This window comes from Myotis lucifugus, unplaced genomic scaffold (assembly GCF_000147115.1).
Source record: "Myotis lucifugus unplaced genomic scaffold, Myoluc2.0 scaffold_11, whole genome shotgun sequence".
Taxonomy (NCBI): domain Eukaryota; kingdom Metazoa; phylum Chordata; class Mammalia; order Chiroptera; family Vespertilionidae; genus Myotis; species Myotis lucifugus.
Window position 1 is genome coordinate 6562167 of NW_005871059.1, and position 18446 is coordinate 6580612.

The 18446-nt window shown below is 37.3% G+C and overlaps 1 protein-coding gene across 1 annotated transcript in view; it reads right to left on the reverse strand.

The window, feature by feature from the left end:
• Positions 1 to 18446, reverse strand: part of UTRN (utrophin) — a 433433-nt gene that overhangs the window by 78889 nt on the left and 336098 nt on the right. Inside the window, 4 exon segments of the mRNA XM_023750172.1 lie at positions 1261 to 1321; positions 4665 to 4743; positions 7129 to 7275; positions 12712 to 12980. Of these exon segments, the coding sequence (XP_023605940.1) occupies positions 1261 to 1321; positions 4665 to 4743; positions 7129 to 7275; positions 12712 to 12980 (556 nt within the window).

The window sequence follows — 18446 nt, forward strand, 5'->3', positions numbered from 1 at the left end:
AAATATGTAAATTTGCAACAGATTGTTACATTTTAGCTCAATAGATATGTCAATGTGCCCAGCCACTGATTTTTTCCCATTCATGTTTGCATAAATTTGGCACTTCATCCATGAGTTTATCACAACTCAGTACACTATGATAAAAGTATTATTCCCTCAAAACAATGTAACACATATTGCTTACTATACCTGTTATGTGTTACTGCACATTATCTTTTTTACCCCGAGGCTACATCTCAGACACAGTAAAAGCTTCATAAGGAAATACTCTTCCAAAAACATTGACTTCACACATACATTTTTGAGGAAGAGGGCTTTTGGAAGAGTTGATTGTTAGTGCTGGCATGGATTCTGGAGATACCACATGCTGTGTTAGAAAGGATACAGAGAAAACTTGGCTCAGAGACCCTCGCCGTCTTGCTTGAGGTCACTAAGCTAATCTGAGACAGATCTGTCTCCTGATAGAATAAGTCAGCAATTCCCCCACAATTATGACGCCATTCACCTTGCACATGAAATAGTCAACTATGACTCTTCATCACCTTATCACATTGTAAATCAATAACTTTGCCAATTCACACCTCAAGGGATTGCAGAAGTTGTATTTTATTATTCTGTCCTATGACAACATTAGCCTAACTCAAGGATAAAACCCTAAGCAGACCCTGTGTAAATTATACAAAATTTATTACTGTTACACAATAAGGAGAAACTTAGTACTTAAAAAGGAGAAACTGCCAAGTAGACAACAAAAATGAAGGATGATAACCTAGACCAATATTGCAGCTAATTTCCATAAATCAAAGAAAAACTTGCAAATACTGAACTTTTTCATGATTAAAACAATGATGTTTTCTTTTGGTGGATTACAATGAGAAGAGCACAAGGACCTTTGAAATGTATTTTCTGGGACAAATAAAAGATGATTTAGAATCAGCACAGTTTGAGCAGCATCATTATGCCCAAAGTATTATAGAAATTCTGTCATTTCCCCCAAATATTTTAATACATGCTCAAAAAATATTAACTAAACACAGTGATAGCCTTAACTTAATAAATTACAATTGTCACTCTGATTTTCAAACTAATTTTGTTCAAATATTAAATGCATATTATCTCTATAAATATAGAGATATATAATTTCCTTTAGAAAATAGGACTAAATTTCACTTTTTAAAATGTTGTAGGAGAAAAAGCCTCTTAAGTTATCAACATAACTTTATTTTCTTGGTTTGTAAAGGAGACTTAAAATCAACTTACTTGATGTAATAGGGCACTTTATTATGTGAAATGGATCTTTGCCACGGCAGCTGGACTGAAGCTGAGGAAACAAAGGGAGGTTATTGGAAACACTGCTAACCCCACAGCCTTATGCCTTAATGCAAAGCAACTGAACATGTTTTACAGAAAATTCAATGAAAAATGCTCTGGTTTTCCAGCTGGATTCCTATAATTATAAAATCTGCAAGGCCAAAAAAACAGTCACTTTAAAAATTCATTTGAAGCAATAAAAGAACACAGGTCCAATTTCTAATGCCACCTCGAAGTAATTGAACTTGTTGATAAAATTACTTTTCAAAATCAAGTTTTATTGGTCATAGTCAACACAGTGTAAAACTTAGTACTCTTTGCCATATATATATATATATATACATATATATATATATATGGCATATCCAGATTATAAACTAAATTTCTCAAGACTGAAATTTCCAAATCACTAGTAACATTCTTTGCTTTATTTTATAGTCACAGGAATAACTATTAAGAACAATTGGCATTTAAGCAAACTCAATCATATGAATTTTTAAAAAGGAAAATTAAAATAAACATAGGCAAAGGGTTGTAAAGAACCAAGGCAATTAAATGGATAGAAGAATCTCAAATATGTACTTCATTTTAAATACACAGAAAATATAGTTTCCTACATTTTTACACTTGACATCACTATGATGGAGACTTTGCGAGACTTTTTCACTGAGGTACTTCTTTTTTTTTACAATTCTAGTTACTCCTTATATTATTCCTAAATTAAGCCAATTATTTTAAGGCTTATTTAAGAAGAACTGTACATGTGAATTTAGAGAAATTTTGCTAAACGAATAAACAAATTAAAAAATAAATAAAACTTTATAACTACCACTAGATTCTCATACAACTAGTTTTCACCAATATTCTTTTCTGAATTTTATGTCATAGTACTACCTCAAAAATATATAGCATTCTCAACTCTTAAGTAAATGGCTGAGCTCAGACATCATCTCAGGGTTTCTGACCACTAGTTCGGCAATCTTTCTATTCAACAATTCTTCCTCTCTTTATAAGATGGGAGGACTCCCTTCTCTAACTATGTCCATGAAGTCTTAAAAAGGGATGAAAATGTGGAATGAAGCATATTAAGCTTCTCATTAGAGCCAACCTCATTTCAGTGTTGGCACCAGGGTAATAGGCCGGTTTCTATTTTGTGCCTAACTAAACAGGCTCCTTTTATAACCAGGGCTAATGTCCAAGAAATATAATAAAGCCAAAAATTCCAAGCAGCAGGGATAACAATTGTTAAATTTATTAATTGGGATTGTGTTTACACTTCTCAATTCATTTTCATAATTGTTTTAATTTGAATAATTCTGACCTCCTTAGACTATCAGTGCTAGACAATAGAAGGCAATGCACTTGAGGGTCACAATTTTTACAATGTTTTATTTCCTAAGAAATAAGACTTTGATTTTTATTATGAAAGAATAGTTGCTAAGTGTCGAGTTTCATCAGTACTAATAGATGACTAATCCTTATAACAGAAGTGTAAATAGCGTCTCAGTTCCTTGTTAAATTCTCTTTAATTTGGTCTTAGCACATAGCTTTATATTCTATAAAAGTAAGTTTAAGAAATCTGGAGTGATTCATACTAAATGAGTAGATTGCAAACTTATTTAATTCATCAGCATTGATAGTATCCAAACTTTAGAAATGCATCATGGCATGCAGGTAGACATTATCTTCCAGGAAGTGCTATAGATCACTCAATGATGGCCTATCTAAGGGCTCAGGTGTGTGAAACAGGTGGGGGAGGAGGAGGGAGGGGGAGGGAAAGACAGCTTGAGCACTAGGGGTGTGCTGGGCAGAAATGACTAATTAGGATTACTCTTGAAATTGTGAAAGAAAAGCCTGACCTTGACTTGGAGGTAGAGCAGATTATCAACCATGACAAAATATTAAGAGAAATATAACTGTAATCAATTTAGTTGAAGACATGGTATTACTTCAGTTCTCTCTATGGTTGTAGATACAAAGAAGTTATAACAACGGAAATACACTTTGCCTTAAGTTTTAAACTTCCCCTAAACTGAAATAAGCAAACTCTGTTCTTACATATGTTTGCCAGAGAGAATGAAAGGAAAGGAATTAATGTTTAGTGAAAACATTTGTGCCAAGAACTGTGTTAAGTGCCTTGTGCAACACAACATGTTTTCTCATTTAATTTTCAAGATGATAGAGGAAATAAGTATTATCATAATAATTTTAAGATAAAGAAATTAACTTTAAGCAGAATTACTGTGTTAACCCCAATCTGGGGGACTGATTCCTATGCTTTCTGGTTTCCTCGGCAGTGAAGGCTAAAGTAGGGGCTCCAATTACTTATTCAAGATTTCATGAACAGTCCATAAAATAAAAAAGTTCAGTTGGAGAAGATTACATGAAAATCTGCATATGTGTTTTGGCTAAGTCTCTAACACCTGACCAGCAGAAAAGCTAAATAGAATTGCAGTAAGCCTAACAACTCAAAATCTTCTCATTTAAACATTTGTGGGAAATGAAGTTTTACTTTGAAAGGCACAGGTGCATTTTAAACTAATAGTGCTTTTAAAAGAGAAAAATTAATTTAAAATCTTAAGATACAAAAATGATTTCTTTATTGTGAAAAAGTTCATAACCTTTGCATGTGAAGAGCAATGATGATGTGATACTACAGTAGTTATAATAGACTAGAGGTTTAGTGCATGAAATTCGTGCACTTGGGTGGGGGGGTCCTTCAGGCCGGCCTGAGCCCTCTTGTAGTCCGGGAGCCCCGTGATTGATTGCCCCAAAGAGGGAGGCCCAGGCCACCAGCCAGGGGGCTCTGCAATCGCCCCAAAGAGGGAGGCCGAGGCTACCCTCTTGCCTCTTTGGGGCGATCGCGGAACCCCCTGGCCGGTGGCTTGAGCCTCCCTCTGCGGGGCGATCGTGGGATGATGGCGGGGCCCCCGACCAATCACATTGTACCCGCCTTGGCGGTGGCAGTCAATGCTGGGTCTCCCCGGTGCCCGTGACCCAGGAGGGACCGAGAGGTCAGCAGTTCAGCCCACTCGCCAGTCCCCACCCACCTGAGCCTGCTGTGTGCGCAACCTGGTGTTCAGTCGTCCGTTCAGTCATTTTGGACGTTACGGACCCTGGCTCTTTATATATTAGGATGATGGTTCAGTGGAATGCCACAGCTAAAGATAAGTTACCTTGGCTCCACTTCAAAGATTTACCAATTGTTACCAGGTTATTACAAATAAGAACCAATAAACAATACATTGATCTAATATAAGTAAACATATTTATAGCAAAAATATTGCTTCTTGAGTGAAAAAGCATGCTGATTCATTCATTTCATGAGCTCAGTCAAGTTGATTAGTACTTACTGGAGAGAAAATGCTGAGAAGATGGTCCAAAATCTCTATGGGCTTCCTGAAGCTGCTTAAGGCGATCGTCCACAGAAACCTGCAAAATAATTTGATTTCAAAATAATAACTTTAATAATGTTCCTGATTTAAGCATTATTATAAAAGATGTTACTGCCCCAGATATGATTGCTTGTACAGATTCCTCCTCTATCTCTAAAATCAAAATGCTGGGATGAAAACAGACTCCTTTTGGTACCAAGTGACAGCAAATAGTGCCAGGCACTCTTCTAAGCAATTTATAGGAATGAACTCTTTTAATCCTCATAATCAACATAATTGGCATTATTTATTATGATCACCATTTTACAGATGAAGACACTGAGACATACAGAGGTGTCCAGGACATAAAGTTAGTATGCATAGTGCTAATATTCATAACCAGCTCATTGGGTGCCAGGATCTATGCCTTTGCTGTCACTCTACATTGCCTCGAGAGAGTAAAGGTCATAAACATCTTAAGAGAAGATGTGGCCACGAGGTCAGTGGCTATTCATCTCTCTTTTGTAAGAAAGGTGGCAAAAAGTGTTATGGGGAGCAAATGAAGATCTAAAATATTCCAACAGAGAAAATAGATAGAAAAATAGAAAGACAGTTAAATTAGATGATAGATAGATAGATAGATAGATAGATAGATAGATAGATAGACAGACAGACAAATAGATGATGGGTGGATAGACAGACAGGTAGATAAGACAGATGAGTATGGAATATCTTATTTTCCTCCAAGTTTGTGTCCAATCATCTTGATTTGGGGGTATTCATATACCCACAGAAGAATATGCTTATGCATTTGTTTACACAGATTGTATGGTTAACTCCCTACGTTATGAAAACGCAAAGAGTTGGTACACTGAGAAACTATTGCCAATCAATAACAAATGCACACAGCCTACTGACATTTCCATGTCTCTTTTCCTGGTCTTTGCCTCTACAGTGCATGTAAGCTGTTCCACTTAGTCTGCCGATCTTATTTTCAGCTGCCTTTAAATGAAACGTGTTTATCTCTGGCTCACTGGGCAGCTTTAGTTTCTCCTGGTTGGCTATTTAAGTTGCAGAGCAAGTACTTTTTATTGTTAAGGCCAAAAAGTATTCCTATGCCACACTTTACATTCAGGAGGAGAAAACAAGATGCTACTTCTGAAATTTAACAGCGTTGTCTGGCAGCATAGATTTCCCCCTCTTATTCAACCAGCAACTAGCATCTGAGTTCTAGCAGTCACCAGGCTCAGAAATAAAGAAAGCAGAACACATATCCTGTTTTGAGCGTAGCATATTCCCTGACTTCTAATCTTTTCAGATGGTGATAACAGAAGCAGAATGGGAAGGAAATCAAGGTGGACCACAGGAATACCTACATAAAAATGATGAATTCAAGAAATAAAACAGAAGAAAAAAAGGAGTATTGGTCAAACATTTCTGTCTTCCACTCATTAGAAAAGCACATTTGCATTGAGTTTAGTATCCTGCCTTACTAATCCCAGATTATTAATACTCTTTCAAAGACAAAAAGGAATGTTTAATACTATACAACTCATTTCGTACCACTTCAATTTCATGAAGAAAATATAAACCCATTGTGTGTTTCGATGTTTGAATTAATTCAGGAAACCTATTATGCCTTCAAATGTTTCTGTGTGCCACCTCAAAATTACATATTTATATTATTAAATATCACATTTTAGGCCCAGAATATAGAGAGGAATTAGTAAAAATTATTTTTTCACTCTCCCACTCAAATGATTCTGCTAGTTTTCAAAAAAAAAAAAAGATTATTATGACTCTTGGGAATTGGCCCCTGAATGTGTCAAAGCTCCACAAAGATGGTCCAAAGGGCAGTGGCTGGCAAATGCTGGTACCTAGTAATACTCGAGAGGGTTCTTCTGGGTTTGGGTTAGTTCTTCTGGGTTAAATCTGGGACAAGTAAGTAAGATATAGAGTCATTAAAATAACTGCATTACAGCAGCTAAGATCCCCGAGCTAAAGGTAAACACCACAATAGTACCAATGTGCTGGCTGTAAAAATTGAGCAAGATACCTAAAGAACAAGCGGTTGCAATAAGAAAGATGAAGACTTTCTTAACTTTTCAAAAGAAGTAAAAAATACATGACTAAAGTAAGAAAAATGACTCCTTTATAAGCCATTATGGGGAAAATGTTTCTGTGACCTACCATATGTTTCAATTACTGTGATTTATTTGACCTTTTGCAATTTTCTACAAATATCATACGAATAGTGCATCAAAAATTACATTAAAACTTATACTCATAAATAAATGAGGCTTTTGAGTTCACATGCTATGAATCCATTATCAAACACACCCATAAAGAAAAAAAATGATGGTGTGTGGCAGAATAGCAGGTATGGTTTAAAAATCCACCAAGGTCTAAGCCTGAATTATGAAGAGGAATAAGCTGATGATACCTGCAGAAGTTTCCATCGCATATTAAGGTCATCTAGCTGGCGAGACATCTTCAGAGATGGGTGCAGGTCAAGTGGAGACAGCTGACTCGATAAATCATTCATTGTTTTAACTTTTAAGTTGATTGGTGCAATTTCTTCTCTAAATGCCTGGAAGAAAAGGACAATAATGAGGGCATCAGAAAAGAATATAACGGAAGGTGGTATGTATTTTGAACTTTCCAATGGCAAGATCAGCTGAGAGGCCAACAATTGTTTAATCAACAACGGCTGATTCACATCCGGTCTTCAGCAGTCAAGACCACCAGCTAAAGACTGTCAAACAACAGCGGGAAGGCCGGGAAGGGTTGGGGGGGTGGTAAGAGATCAACCAAAGGACTTGTATGCATGCATATAAGCATAACCAATGGACACAGGACACTGGGGAGTAGGGGAGGCCGGGGAAAGGTCAATGGGGAAAAAAAAGGAGACATAAGTAATACTCTCTGTAATACTTTAAGCAATAAAACAAAATTTTAAAAAAAGAGTCTTCCTTTATATCACGGACAAACTGAGACAGGACGTGACGAGAAAGATATAATGCAAACACATTAAAGTATGTATTTCCTTCAAATTTTTCATTATATGTGGTTTAGTCTAGATAATATCTGCCATTATAATCTACTTTATGAATTTCTAGTCTTGATTCTATCTTTAAATTTCTTCCATACTTCCTTCTCTTTTCTTTCTTCAGATGGCTACCTTAATATTTTTTCACCAATGCAACAACTTGATTTTAACAAGTTTTCATCGAAAATTAACTTTAAAAGTGGCCAGTAAAACCATCTTCCTTAACCACAAAACCGATGCCTATATGTACTGGAGAGGTAAGGCTGTCCCTTTCAAAAACATTTGTGATCATTGAGATAGATACAGGAAAAGAGGGAAATGAAGCTTAGAACTGACAAATGCCACCTCTGGCACAGTCCAGAGCTGGTACGGTTTGGGATGAGGAGGGTATGTGAGAGAGAAAGAAAAAAACAAAACAAAAAATAATACTTGGGCCATGACAGTCATCTGTCCTGTGAGAGCAAGCAGAATAATACAAACACTACGTTTTCTCCATTCCTCACATAATTTTACCTGCCTCATGTTCAAGCCTCCCTTTCCAACTGTCTGCCTAGATCCTTTAAGACTCCACTCAGGTGCCCGCATACACACCATTTCAGAAAAGATTTCCCTCGGGCCCTCCCATGGGTTCCCCAGCATTCTCTCCGCCTTCTCCAACCCAGCCAGGACATTCAACGAGCACCTGTTTGACACACAAACTGGGCTTTATAGTGGAGGCCACTCTGATTGTTTGGTGCCATTACCATCCAGTTGTTATGTAGTTTAAATATCTTTCCTTATCAGAGCTCTTAGTACATAAAAGCATAAGCATCCATATTCTTAATGCCCCCCCCCCTGTAGAATGGAAGCTTCTTGAGACAGGCACCTAGCAAAATTCAGCACAAGATTTGCAATACAAGAGGGACAGACCTCCTTTCTATTGACACAGGCCCAAAAAATGATTTTTGAAGCAAGATTAAGCCAATATGGAATTGGGAACAGAATGGGTTCTAAAAATAGAACTGTGTAATTTTATTTTTTTGGTACATCATAAGATTAGAGTGAATTATGTATTAAATTTAACTCATGGGTATTAGGTGTTGTGAACATCCTATTGGCATCAGCCCTCAGGTTTTAATCCCCACAGTTAAGAGACTAGGCATATGCCCTTTCTCCTCCTCTTTCATCACTCCAAGTTGAATGAAGTAATATGTATTAAAGTGCTTTGGGGACTATAACATTTTATTAAAATACTACAACTATTAATTTGGCTTCCTCCTTATGAGTATAAAAAGAAAGCCCCTTTAACTACTTCCCTCCTTCCTTCTCTTCTCCAAAACTTTTCTAGTTACCCTATAGAATTCTTCCTTATATAATGCACATTGGCTAAAAATAATCATTATGATTGATAAACATCAAAATAATATTAAGAATATAACTGTTTTTTAAAGGAATTAATTCTAGGCAAATCGGAGAATATGCTTCAGTGTTTCAAAATTTTGAACATGCCTAAAAGCCACATTAAGAAGCTAAGGTGGGGACTCAGCGGGGGCAGATCTGGAGCCAGAGTCGGAGTGAAAAGTACGGATGGTGGAGGTAGCAGTGCATACATTTGAAACAATGTACCTGCACGCCAACGGGCCAAAGGTAAGAAACATCACCAGAATCTAAAGACATCGACATTTCAAAATCGGTAGAAGAAGGCAAGCCCACAAAGACATGTATTGCTGCAAAATGGAAAAAGAAAGAACTCGGAGTTGTGATAGCTTCTCTCCATGGCTGATGTCAGACAGTGCACACACATACAGCCCAGCGAGGAAAGCAGTTATATGATAACAAAGGCATTTTGTTAATATAACATAGGCCTAAGGAATTAATCACTGAAACGGACCCATGCGACAAAGAGAATTGGGAGTTAGGATGGGGAAGGAGAATTTTTTCAGCCTGGACTTTGAAGAAACCTGGTGTCCCTCAGATTCAGTTTCAGAATACCTACAAAATTTAAACCCTTCAAGCTTTCTTCAGTTGTGATTTTAATATTATACATTAATATTCTCTCCTTGGAGGACTCAAGATTTTTAATCTGCTTTTAAAATCAATATCTTTGTAAAATACCAAAACATAGATATTAAAGATTAAAAATAAAATGCTAGAAAATATTCTCAGATTTATAAAATTTTAAATGGCCTTCAAAAGATGCCCTTCAGAAGATAAAACTTTTTAAATTAGATTCTAACACTAAGACAGACTTTAAAATCTTCCAGAATGATAAAATAATGTTTTTCTCTCACAAGCCACAGGTAAAAACATGAAAAGATCTGTGACAAACAAGGTCTGTAGGTTTTGTTTCTGTTGCAGTGGTCAGGTGTTTTATGGCAACAAGAAATCTCTTAAGGAAGTATATAGTTTGGTTTGTAGAAGCTTCCAAATTAAGGGGCTAGAAATAAAGCAAGTTTTAAAATGATCTCAGATCTGCCATGTGTTCTATTATAAAGAAGCAATTTATCATGTTCTGGCTGCACTTTCCTATAGGAGAATAAAAATCTATGTGGTCTTCTGGCCGTAAAAACAGAAACATCTGCTGGTATTAAAGGCACTGCCTGGCAGCCTGTTGGCAGATGTGAAGCCCAGACTGGTCTCCAATCAGGTGTGCATTATGCAAATAAGAAAGACAAGGTAATTTTAGGGAGTTAAAATTATTTGATTACCCCAAAGATTTAGTTTCCCACTTGCTTTGGCATATTGAATAATATTTAGCAATAATCAGTACTTATTTTCATCTGCCTGCAGCTTCGATGGGATTTGGGGTATATGTTAGAACACATGTAAAATGCCCCAACTGTAAGATCTGGGTTTTTATTTTCTTTTTTCCTAATACGATGTTAAAATATCTTAATCCACAGTTTATTCCTTTCTCTTAATATTAATTGTAACTTTCCTAGCTTTCCACGTAAGCAGAGATTTGAACAAAAGGATTTGGATGCAGCGCTGGATAATTTCTTTAATCAAATCAGATTAACAACGCCAAAACTTTTTGGCCTTTAATAACCTGATGCAACTTTTTATTTTCATCCAACACTAATCATCCTATATTAAAAACTGATATTTCAAATTCAAATGGATAAATTCTTGCTCTATCCAAAAGACATCTTGCAGTCCAAAGGAACACGCGTTAGTAGACCACTGACTTGAAGATCTTCAGTGTTTAAAACCATCTTTTAAAATACAGGAAGTAGCCCTAGCAGGTTTGGCTCAGTAGTTAGAGGATCAGCCCGCAGAATGAAGTTTCCCAGAGTTGATTCCAGTCAAGGGCAGAAGGCAACCAATCGATATGTCCCTCACATCGATGTTTCTCTCTCTGTCTCTCCCCTTCCTTCCACACTCGAAAAATTATTTTTAAAAATATCCTTGGGTGAGGATTAATAAAAAATAAAATTCAAGAAGTATGCAACTTCCGAAGGAGCTTTATTTTCACTTGGTTATTCAAAACTCAGATCCATCCATAGACATGGATTTTAAGATACTAGAGTTGTAGGAAGAAACTCACTTAACTCATTGGGTGGCTGGAAAGGTGTGTATATTTAAAATGAAAGATGGCAGGCACCAATACTCTTTTAGTAATAATATTTTTTAAGTTTAAATTTTAACATGTAACTTTTAAAGCTTTGAATTTAAATAGATGATCAAAATTGTGCTTAATTACCTTATTATGAATGAGGTCTCTACAATGAAAGTGAAGAGCAAGAAACAGATCATGAAAACTCTACCACTTACTAGCCATGAGGGCTTGAGCAATATCTTCAAATCCATCCTTTATAAAATGGGCATAATAATAATGCCTATCCTGTTGGGTTAGTGTGATGATTAAAAGAGATGGCCATGTAAACTGCTAAGGAAGTTCCAGGCACACAGCAAGCCTCAATAAACGCTATTATTCCCATGCCCCCCACCCACATATATGTAATTATCTAAGTATTCAGTTAAATACCTAGACCTTTCTTCTCTTCCGATTCAGCCACATGTTTACAAACAAAGGGAAAGCATTATCCAATGTCTGTGCACAACAGAGGGATGTCTTTTGCAATAAAAATCCTATTCATGATAGATATTATCAATTAACACCTTCTGATTTGTCACTAGTTCATTCTTTGATTTGATTTCTAACTATGCAGTATATAGTTTACCATGCTATTACAAACCACACTATACTCTAAATCTGTTATTTGTTTCTCTAACTGCTTAAATCCCATTAACTTTATTTCTGGATATGTCCTAGAATACTGTATCAAAAGGGGGTCCAGAAGACAGATCTAACACCTCAACTTCGGGCTATTCCTGACCACAAACAGAATTTATAGCTAAACGAATCTTTCATTGATATACTCTAATGTTTGAGTATATTATATAGTATAGATATGCTATATATACATATTATGTAGATAAGAATTCCCAGTAAAACAGGATACTTTTGATTAAAACTTAAATTAAATTCAATACCAATTTACAGCAAATACAGCGTAGAGAGGAATCTGCCAGATTACACCATGTGGATGACATTCTGCAAATTCCAAGCTGTGAGAAACACTATAAAACAAACAATTCAGCTGCCTTAACAATTGCGTTGCAAAAAAAAAAAAAAAAAAAAAAAAAAAGATGGAGGGGAATATTAGAGATTAAAAGGGACTTTAAAATATTTCTTAAAAAACCAAGCAAGTGTTTAGGGATGCACAGTGGAGTAAAAAAAATATTTTTTCAAAAATAAAGTAAATTATGGAAAAAAGTCAGAGTTGCTATTGGGGGGAGGATTCTGATGGCAAGGGGCATAGGAAAGCATCTGTTGTGACTGGAAATCTCTATCCTGATTTTGGCAGGGGCTGTAATGGCATTGACCTTATAACAATCCCTTATAACAAGTTACACATTTGGCTCTCTTTAATTGTGCCATATTTAACCATAAAACATGTCGTAAGATCCCTTATCTGAGGCAGTGATGCTGACCATGGTTTTTTCAATGTGATCCTGCAGCGAGTCGATGAGTAAGTCGCCGACGGGCTTCCAGCCATTCCTCACGGCCTCTGCCTCCTTCATGTCAGCATCTAGGTCGTCCATGGCTCCCTGAAGGTCTCTGAGTTTCTCCAACGCCTTGTCCACCTGCTTTTGCCAGTTACTAGTTACAGCATTTAGACTTTCCCACTTCTCTTTAACTTCCGAAGACTGTTTGCGCATGGCTTTGGCAATCTTTTGGGCTCTCTCCTCGGGAGTCAATTCTGTGATTAAACAAAAAAAGAGAATATTTGGAAGCCTAATCAACTTTGTATTCCTTATAGTCAAGTGTGAAGAGCATCTTTTGAAACTTTGCTACCAGGGTACTAGGAGGCAGAGTTACACTAAACGGGGGAAGAACGAGTGTGTCTATACCTCTTCTAAGAATGCCCTGATGCTTCTCAAAAGAAGAAAATAGTTACAGAGTAGTAAGTGGCCCAGTGATTTCAGCAACTTCTAAATTTTACTATATTTGCAAACCTTGAAATATCACAAGTAAAAAAAAAATAACAATTTTTCTTTCACATGTATTTCACATGTTATATAAAAACCAAAGACCATTTTTCATTCCATTGTCCTACAGAGAAATGGGGAGTATAATTAGGAGATAAATCGCTTTAAGTTATGAGGAAAAACTATGCAAAAAGAAGATGAATTTATCATGTTCTTTAAGAACAAAAACAAAAAAACAAACAAAAAGTAACTTATCTTAGCTGAGTTTGTTTGGCACTCATCTTTAATACAGGGTGTTTTCTGTAGTCCAGGATCAATGTAGCACAGAACCAATGTTACAAGAGAAAGATGTAAGATTTCAAGGACCATCCCAAACATTTCATGAGGGCTTCCAGAATGTCTGAGGTAAAGTTAGACTTTCAGACAGGGAAGGGAAGGCATGATGCAAAGTCCTGCCACAGGACAGGGGCAAAAAGACAGAGAGAGAGTCTAAAGACAAGGAAAAGATAATGACAGAAATGAGAGTCAAGTTCAAAGCTCAGGGTCAGAAACAAAGACATGAGAAGCTGTCAAGAAAAGGGTAGAGGAATTGGATGCACATAAGCAGGTTAGATAGATCACCAGCTAAACCCCCCTGGGCCTCCCTGCCTCAACACCTGAGGATGCCTCCTTCCCTAGCCAGCTGATTTGACGGTTTTCTTGCTTGACCACTGGAAACAGAGATGCAGGTCAGAAACAAACAAGTTAAACTATAAATTACTTTAAGATAGAAATGCACATTCTTGTTTGTGATAACATCCACCTTTTTGTGTCAGTCACATTTTTTAGCAACTTCCTCTGCACCTCAAAAATGTTCCAAATCACCATAAAATGAACTCGAGTTCATCGAACTTCCTAGGGAGACAAACTCGGCTAGCCCTCCTTAACTATAGCTTTCATACTCAACATAAATTTGTCTGTCTGTCTTTATTTAAATGCTATTTAAGAAGTCAAGTTAAAGGGGCCTGGACATATGTTTTTATCTATCTAAATTTCCAGAATATTCTAGATATCAATACTTAGACTTAACAGCAGCTATGGTAAATCTCAGGGACCAAATGGACTCAAGAATTTAGTAACCATAGAGCTCTGAGTTGCACTGCTGAAATGCTCTGAGGCTATAGAGACACTTGAAAAATCCCTTGGAAATAAAATTGATTATCAGAAGAGAATGTGGTATGATAGGTAGACTAAATATACCAGCACATGATAAATATGGAAAACTAAGTGAGTCCAAGACCCAGCTTCAAGGAAGGCTGAAGCTGGAATACAGTCCAGCACAACAGTCAGGGGAGGAATCAAGAAGCTGGGAGAAAAGCCCTAAACCATGCAATACATCAGGATTCCAGGGTTCCTGAGAAAGGACTTTGGGAGAAAAGATATGTCTTTAGGCAAACCTTATTTAAATCCTATTCCTTCAAGATATTGAGAAAAGGGCAAGTATGTAATACTTATATTATATATAATTTATTTTTATATAAATATAAAATGCTATATGTGAGTTGAAACAATGATTCATAAATGGCTGGATGAGAAAGGGAATTGACCATTTCTCTAATGGCAACAGCGGGGTTTGATAATAAGCCACTTGGGCTTTTTAAAAGATATATATTGAATTGCTAATGTCTCACTTTTGTAAAAAAACAAAACAAGAAAAAACACACACAGTACCAATTTCAGAACAGACAATTTAAGTATAATCATTTTCCTTGGATGCAATAAAAGCTGTGTCTGAGCCAGTCATGGAATTACCTGAGACACAGCTTCTTTCTCCTATGACAAAATACCTGACACTGGCTGTGACCTTTTGTCTTCTATGTAAAACCTTTTGATTGAGCAGTCCTTTTGTAGTATATATTATATAGTCCCTACTCAAGCAGCTACACAGAAAAAAAGGAAAGCTCTATTTCACCATCTGTTTGCTGGAAAAAAAAAATGTTATCTAACCAGAGTCAGAAAAATAGTGCCTCCTACTAAAGCAATAATCTGTTTTTTATTATTACTAGAGGCCTGGTGCACAAAATTCATGCACGGGGGAGGGGAGGTGTGTGCCTCAGCCCGGCCTGCGCCCTCTTGCAATCTGGGACCCCTTGGGTAGGATCCCTAGGCCTAGCTGGCGATTAGGGCCTATTGGGGCTTTCCTTTCCCCGGCTGCTGGCAGCTGGCCCCGCCCCCACCGCTGCCACTGCTTCTCATCTTTGTGACGCTGCCCCCTTCCCCTGCCACCAGTCACCTCCCTCTGCAGGCAACAGGCATGGGGTGCAATCACTTGGCTGGCCTGGGCCTCCATCTGAGGGACAATCGCTGGCCAGCCCTGTACACCCGCCATAGCGTTGCTGGCCGGTAGCCTGGGCCTCCCTCTGTGGGGCGATTGTGGGGTGATGGCGGGGCCCCCCCGACCAATTGCATTGCACCTGCCTTGGCTGGCCTGGCGCCAGTGCATATCATAGCTTGATCGTCTGAACGGTCGTTCTGCTGTTTGGCCAGTCGATTTGCATATTACACTTTTATTATTATAGACTAGAGGCCCAGTACATGAATTCGTACACATTGAAAGGAAATTAACTAGAAGAAATATTTTAGAGGCTGGGGAGGGACCACAGGAGGTTGGCTCCAGGGCATGCCTGGCCCATTTCACCCAGTCCCAATTGGGGCGATTGGGGCTAGTCAGCCAGGAAGAGACCGTGGGAGGGTTCCAGGGCATGTCCTGCCCATCTCGCCCAGACCTGATCAGCTAGACCCCAGCAGCAAGCTAACCTACTGGTTGGAGTGTCTGCCCTCTGGTGGTCAGTGCATGTCATAGCGATTGGTGAAGCGGTCGACTGAATGGTCTACCGATTGGTTGGACACTTAGCATATTAGGCTTTTATATATATACATACATATATATATTATTATTATTATAATTGACGAGAGAGAGAGAGAGAGAGAGAGAGAGAGAGAGAGAGAGAAAGATTATTGATCGGTTGCCTCCTACACATGTCTGACCAGGGATCAAACCTGCAACCTATGTATGTGCCCTTACCAGGAATCGAGCCTTCACCTTTTGGTATATAAGAGGATGCTCCAATCAACTGAATCACACTAGCCAGGGCAACAAACTCAGTTTAATGAAGACTTTAAACCAAGAACAGAGTGTGGTCCCTAATCAAACAAAAACTTCTCAGGGCATTTGTGAAACAGGTAATATGAAGCAATACTTGAAATATCAATTTATGACAATCTGGAGTAAGAAAATAAAAAAAATTTTTAAAAATCAAAACAGCAAAATAGGAGAAAAGATAAAAATAAATAATTACATGTTAAAATCCTCTTGTTCTTCAAAAATCAAAGAACAAAGTTTGCTTCAAATTTTGTGAATAGATATTTTGTGGTAAGGATCTTCTTGAGCCGTGGTTCTGAATACTGGTGACATTAGAAACCATCTGAGAGTTTGTTTGTTTGCTTGTCTGCTTTTAAATGCTGATCCCCAGGGTACCTACCCCAAAGGATTAAAAGATTCTGACTAAGTTGGTCAAGGGTGAAGGGCAGCAAGAGTGAATGTAATGTGTTACCAGGTCACAGCTTATAAATTGAATACTCTGGTTCCTACTGCTGACACTCACAGAGGATTTCCACTCCAGTGAGTTGTGTCATTCCCACCCACAACAGAGCCACTGACACTGAAGGCCAGAGAGCAAAGAAATCTATTTTGTATTTGAAAAGGCAGTAATAGAGGCTAACCCCAGAGACCGAGGAAATAGCAGGATAAAACTAAATAAATGTATTGACAATTCTCAGACCAGCAGCACTTTTCCTTTGTCACTCTCCTATTCCTTATTGTGTATGTGTGTGTTTTGTGTATATGTGTGTGTATTCTTTGAGGGGGAAGTATTTTGTTTCACTCTTCATTTTTTCATCCTCCTACTTTCAGGCCTTCCCATTTACTGGACCAAATTTTGAGAACGGAATCTCATTTAATTTCTATATTTCTATTCTTATATTTGTATTATATATGTAATAATATATTGCAACTATTACTACATTTATTGTATATTTACTTTAAAATAGCCATTTTTATTGTGTTACAAAGATATCCAAAGGAGAGTATCTTTTAGGAAGAAGGAAGATGAGAAAGAAGAAAAAAGAGCCCAGCTGCAGTGGCTCAGTGGTTGAGCATGACAGTTTGATTTCCAGTCAGGGCACATACCTGGGTTGCCACCTTGATCCCCAGTAGGGGTCATGCAGGAGGTAGCCAATCAATGATTCTTTCTCATCATTGATGTTTCTCTCCCTCTCCCATCCTCTCTGAAATCAATAAAAACATACTTTTAAAAAAGAAAAAGTAAAAGAAGAGAGGAGAAAGGAATAATCAATCCTGAAGTTTGCTCTCTGGTCCAATTATCTTTATCCTTCAACTTTGCAGATCAGTTGGATGGCATTTACATCACACTCTGCTTTATATCTTGAGGAGAAAGACCATAATATGACTCACTGTAATACAGGTGAAAAACCAACTTGGACCAGGAGCAGAGACTAGGATTTGTCATTAGCCCTGCCCCCACCTTGACCTTCACTCTGAAGCAAGCTTCATGACCTGCTTTTCCCAGCTGTATCGGGTGGGAACCCTATTTTCTCATGCTGGGAAAACATTTTACACCTACAGACTCTTTTACCTCTAAAATTCAATTATATAAGAAAGGCAGAGCTGCCTTAAGAAATCTTAATAGTAGAGGGGGAAAAAAACATCTCCCTTTGTGTGTTTATGCAAAAAATATATATATATTAATTTAAAAAACACAAGTATGCATTTCTCCTATGAACTAATGATAGAAATCTATTAGAGCCAGCCCCGTGTTGTTTGTAATAAAGATGTCCCATATTTATTGTATTTTCTTTCTCAATTATGGTACTGACAACTATTTTCTCCATTGTGACTTTTTATTCTATAGATATTAAAGCTTTATGTCATTCATCTTTCATTTATTCCATCTTGGTTTTGCAGGCCTTAGTCTAGACATGGTTGTTCTTAATATATAATTAATGAATTGAGTTCAGTTGAATGGGATTTTTAGCTTTAGTCTTTATTGAGAATGCACAACTTCATAATTTTAAGTGGAACCATTCCTACTTATTTTTTCTTTCTCCTCCTCACACCCATGTAAAGCATTTATTTAAAAAATGTTATACTGTGAAAGAGAATGCTTTAAAAAGTATTT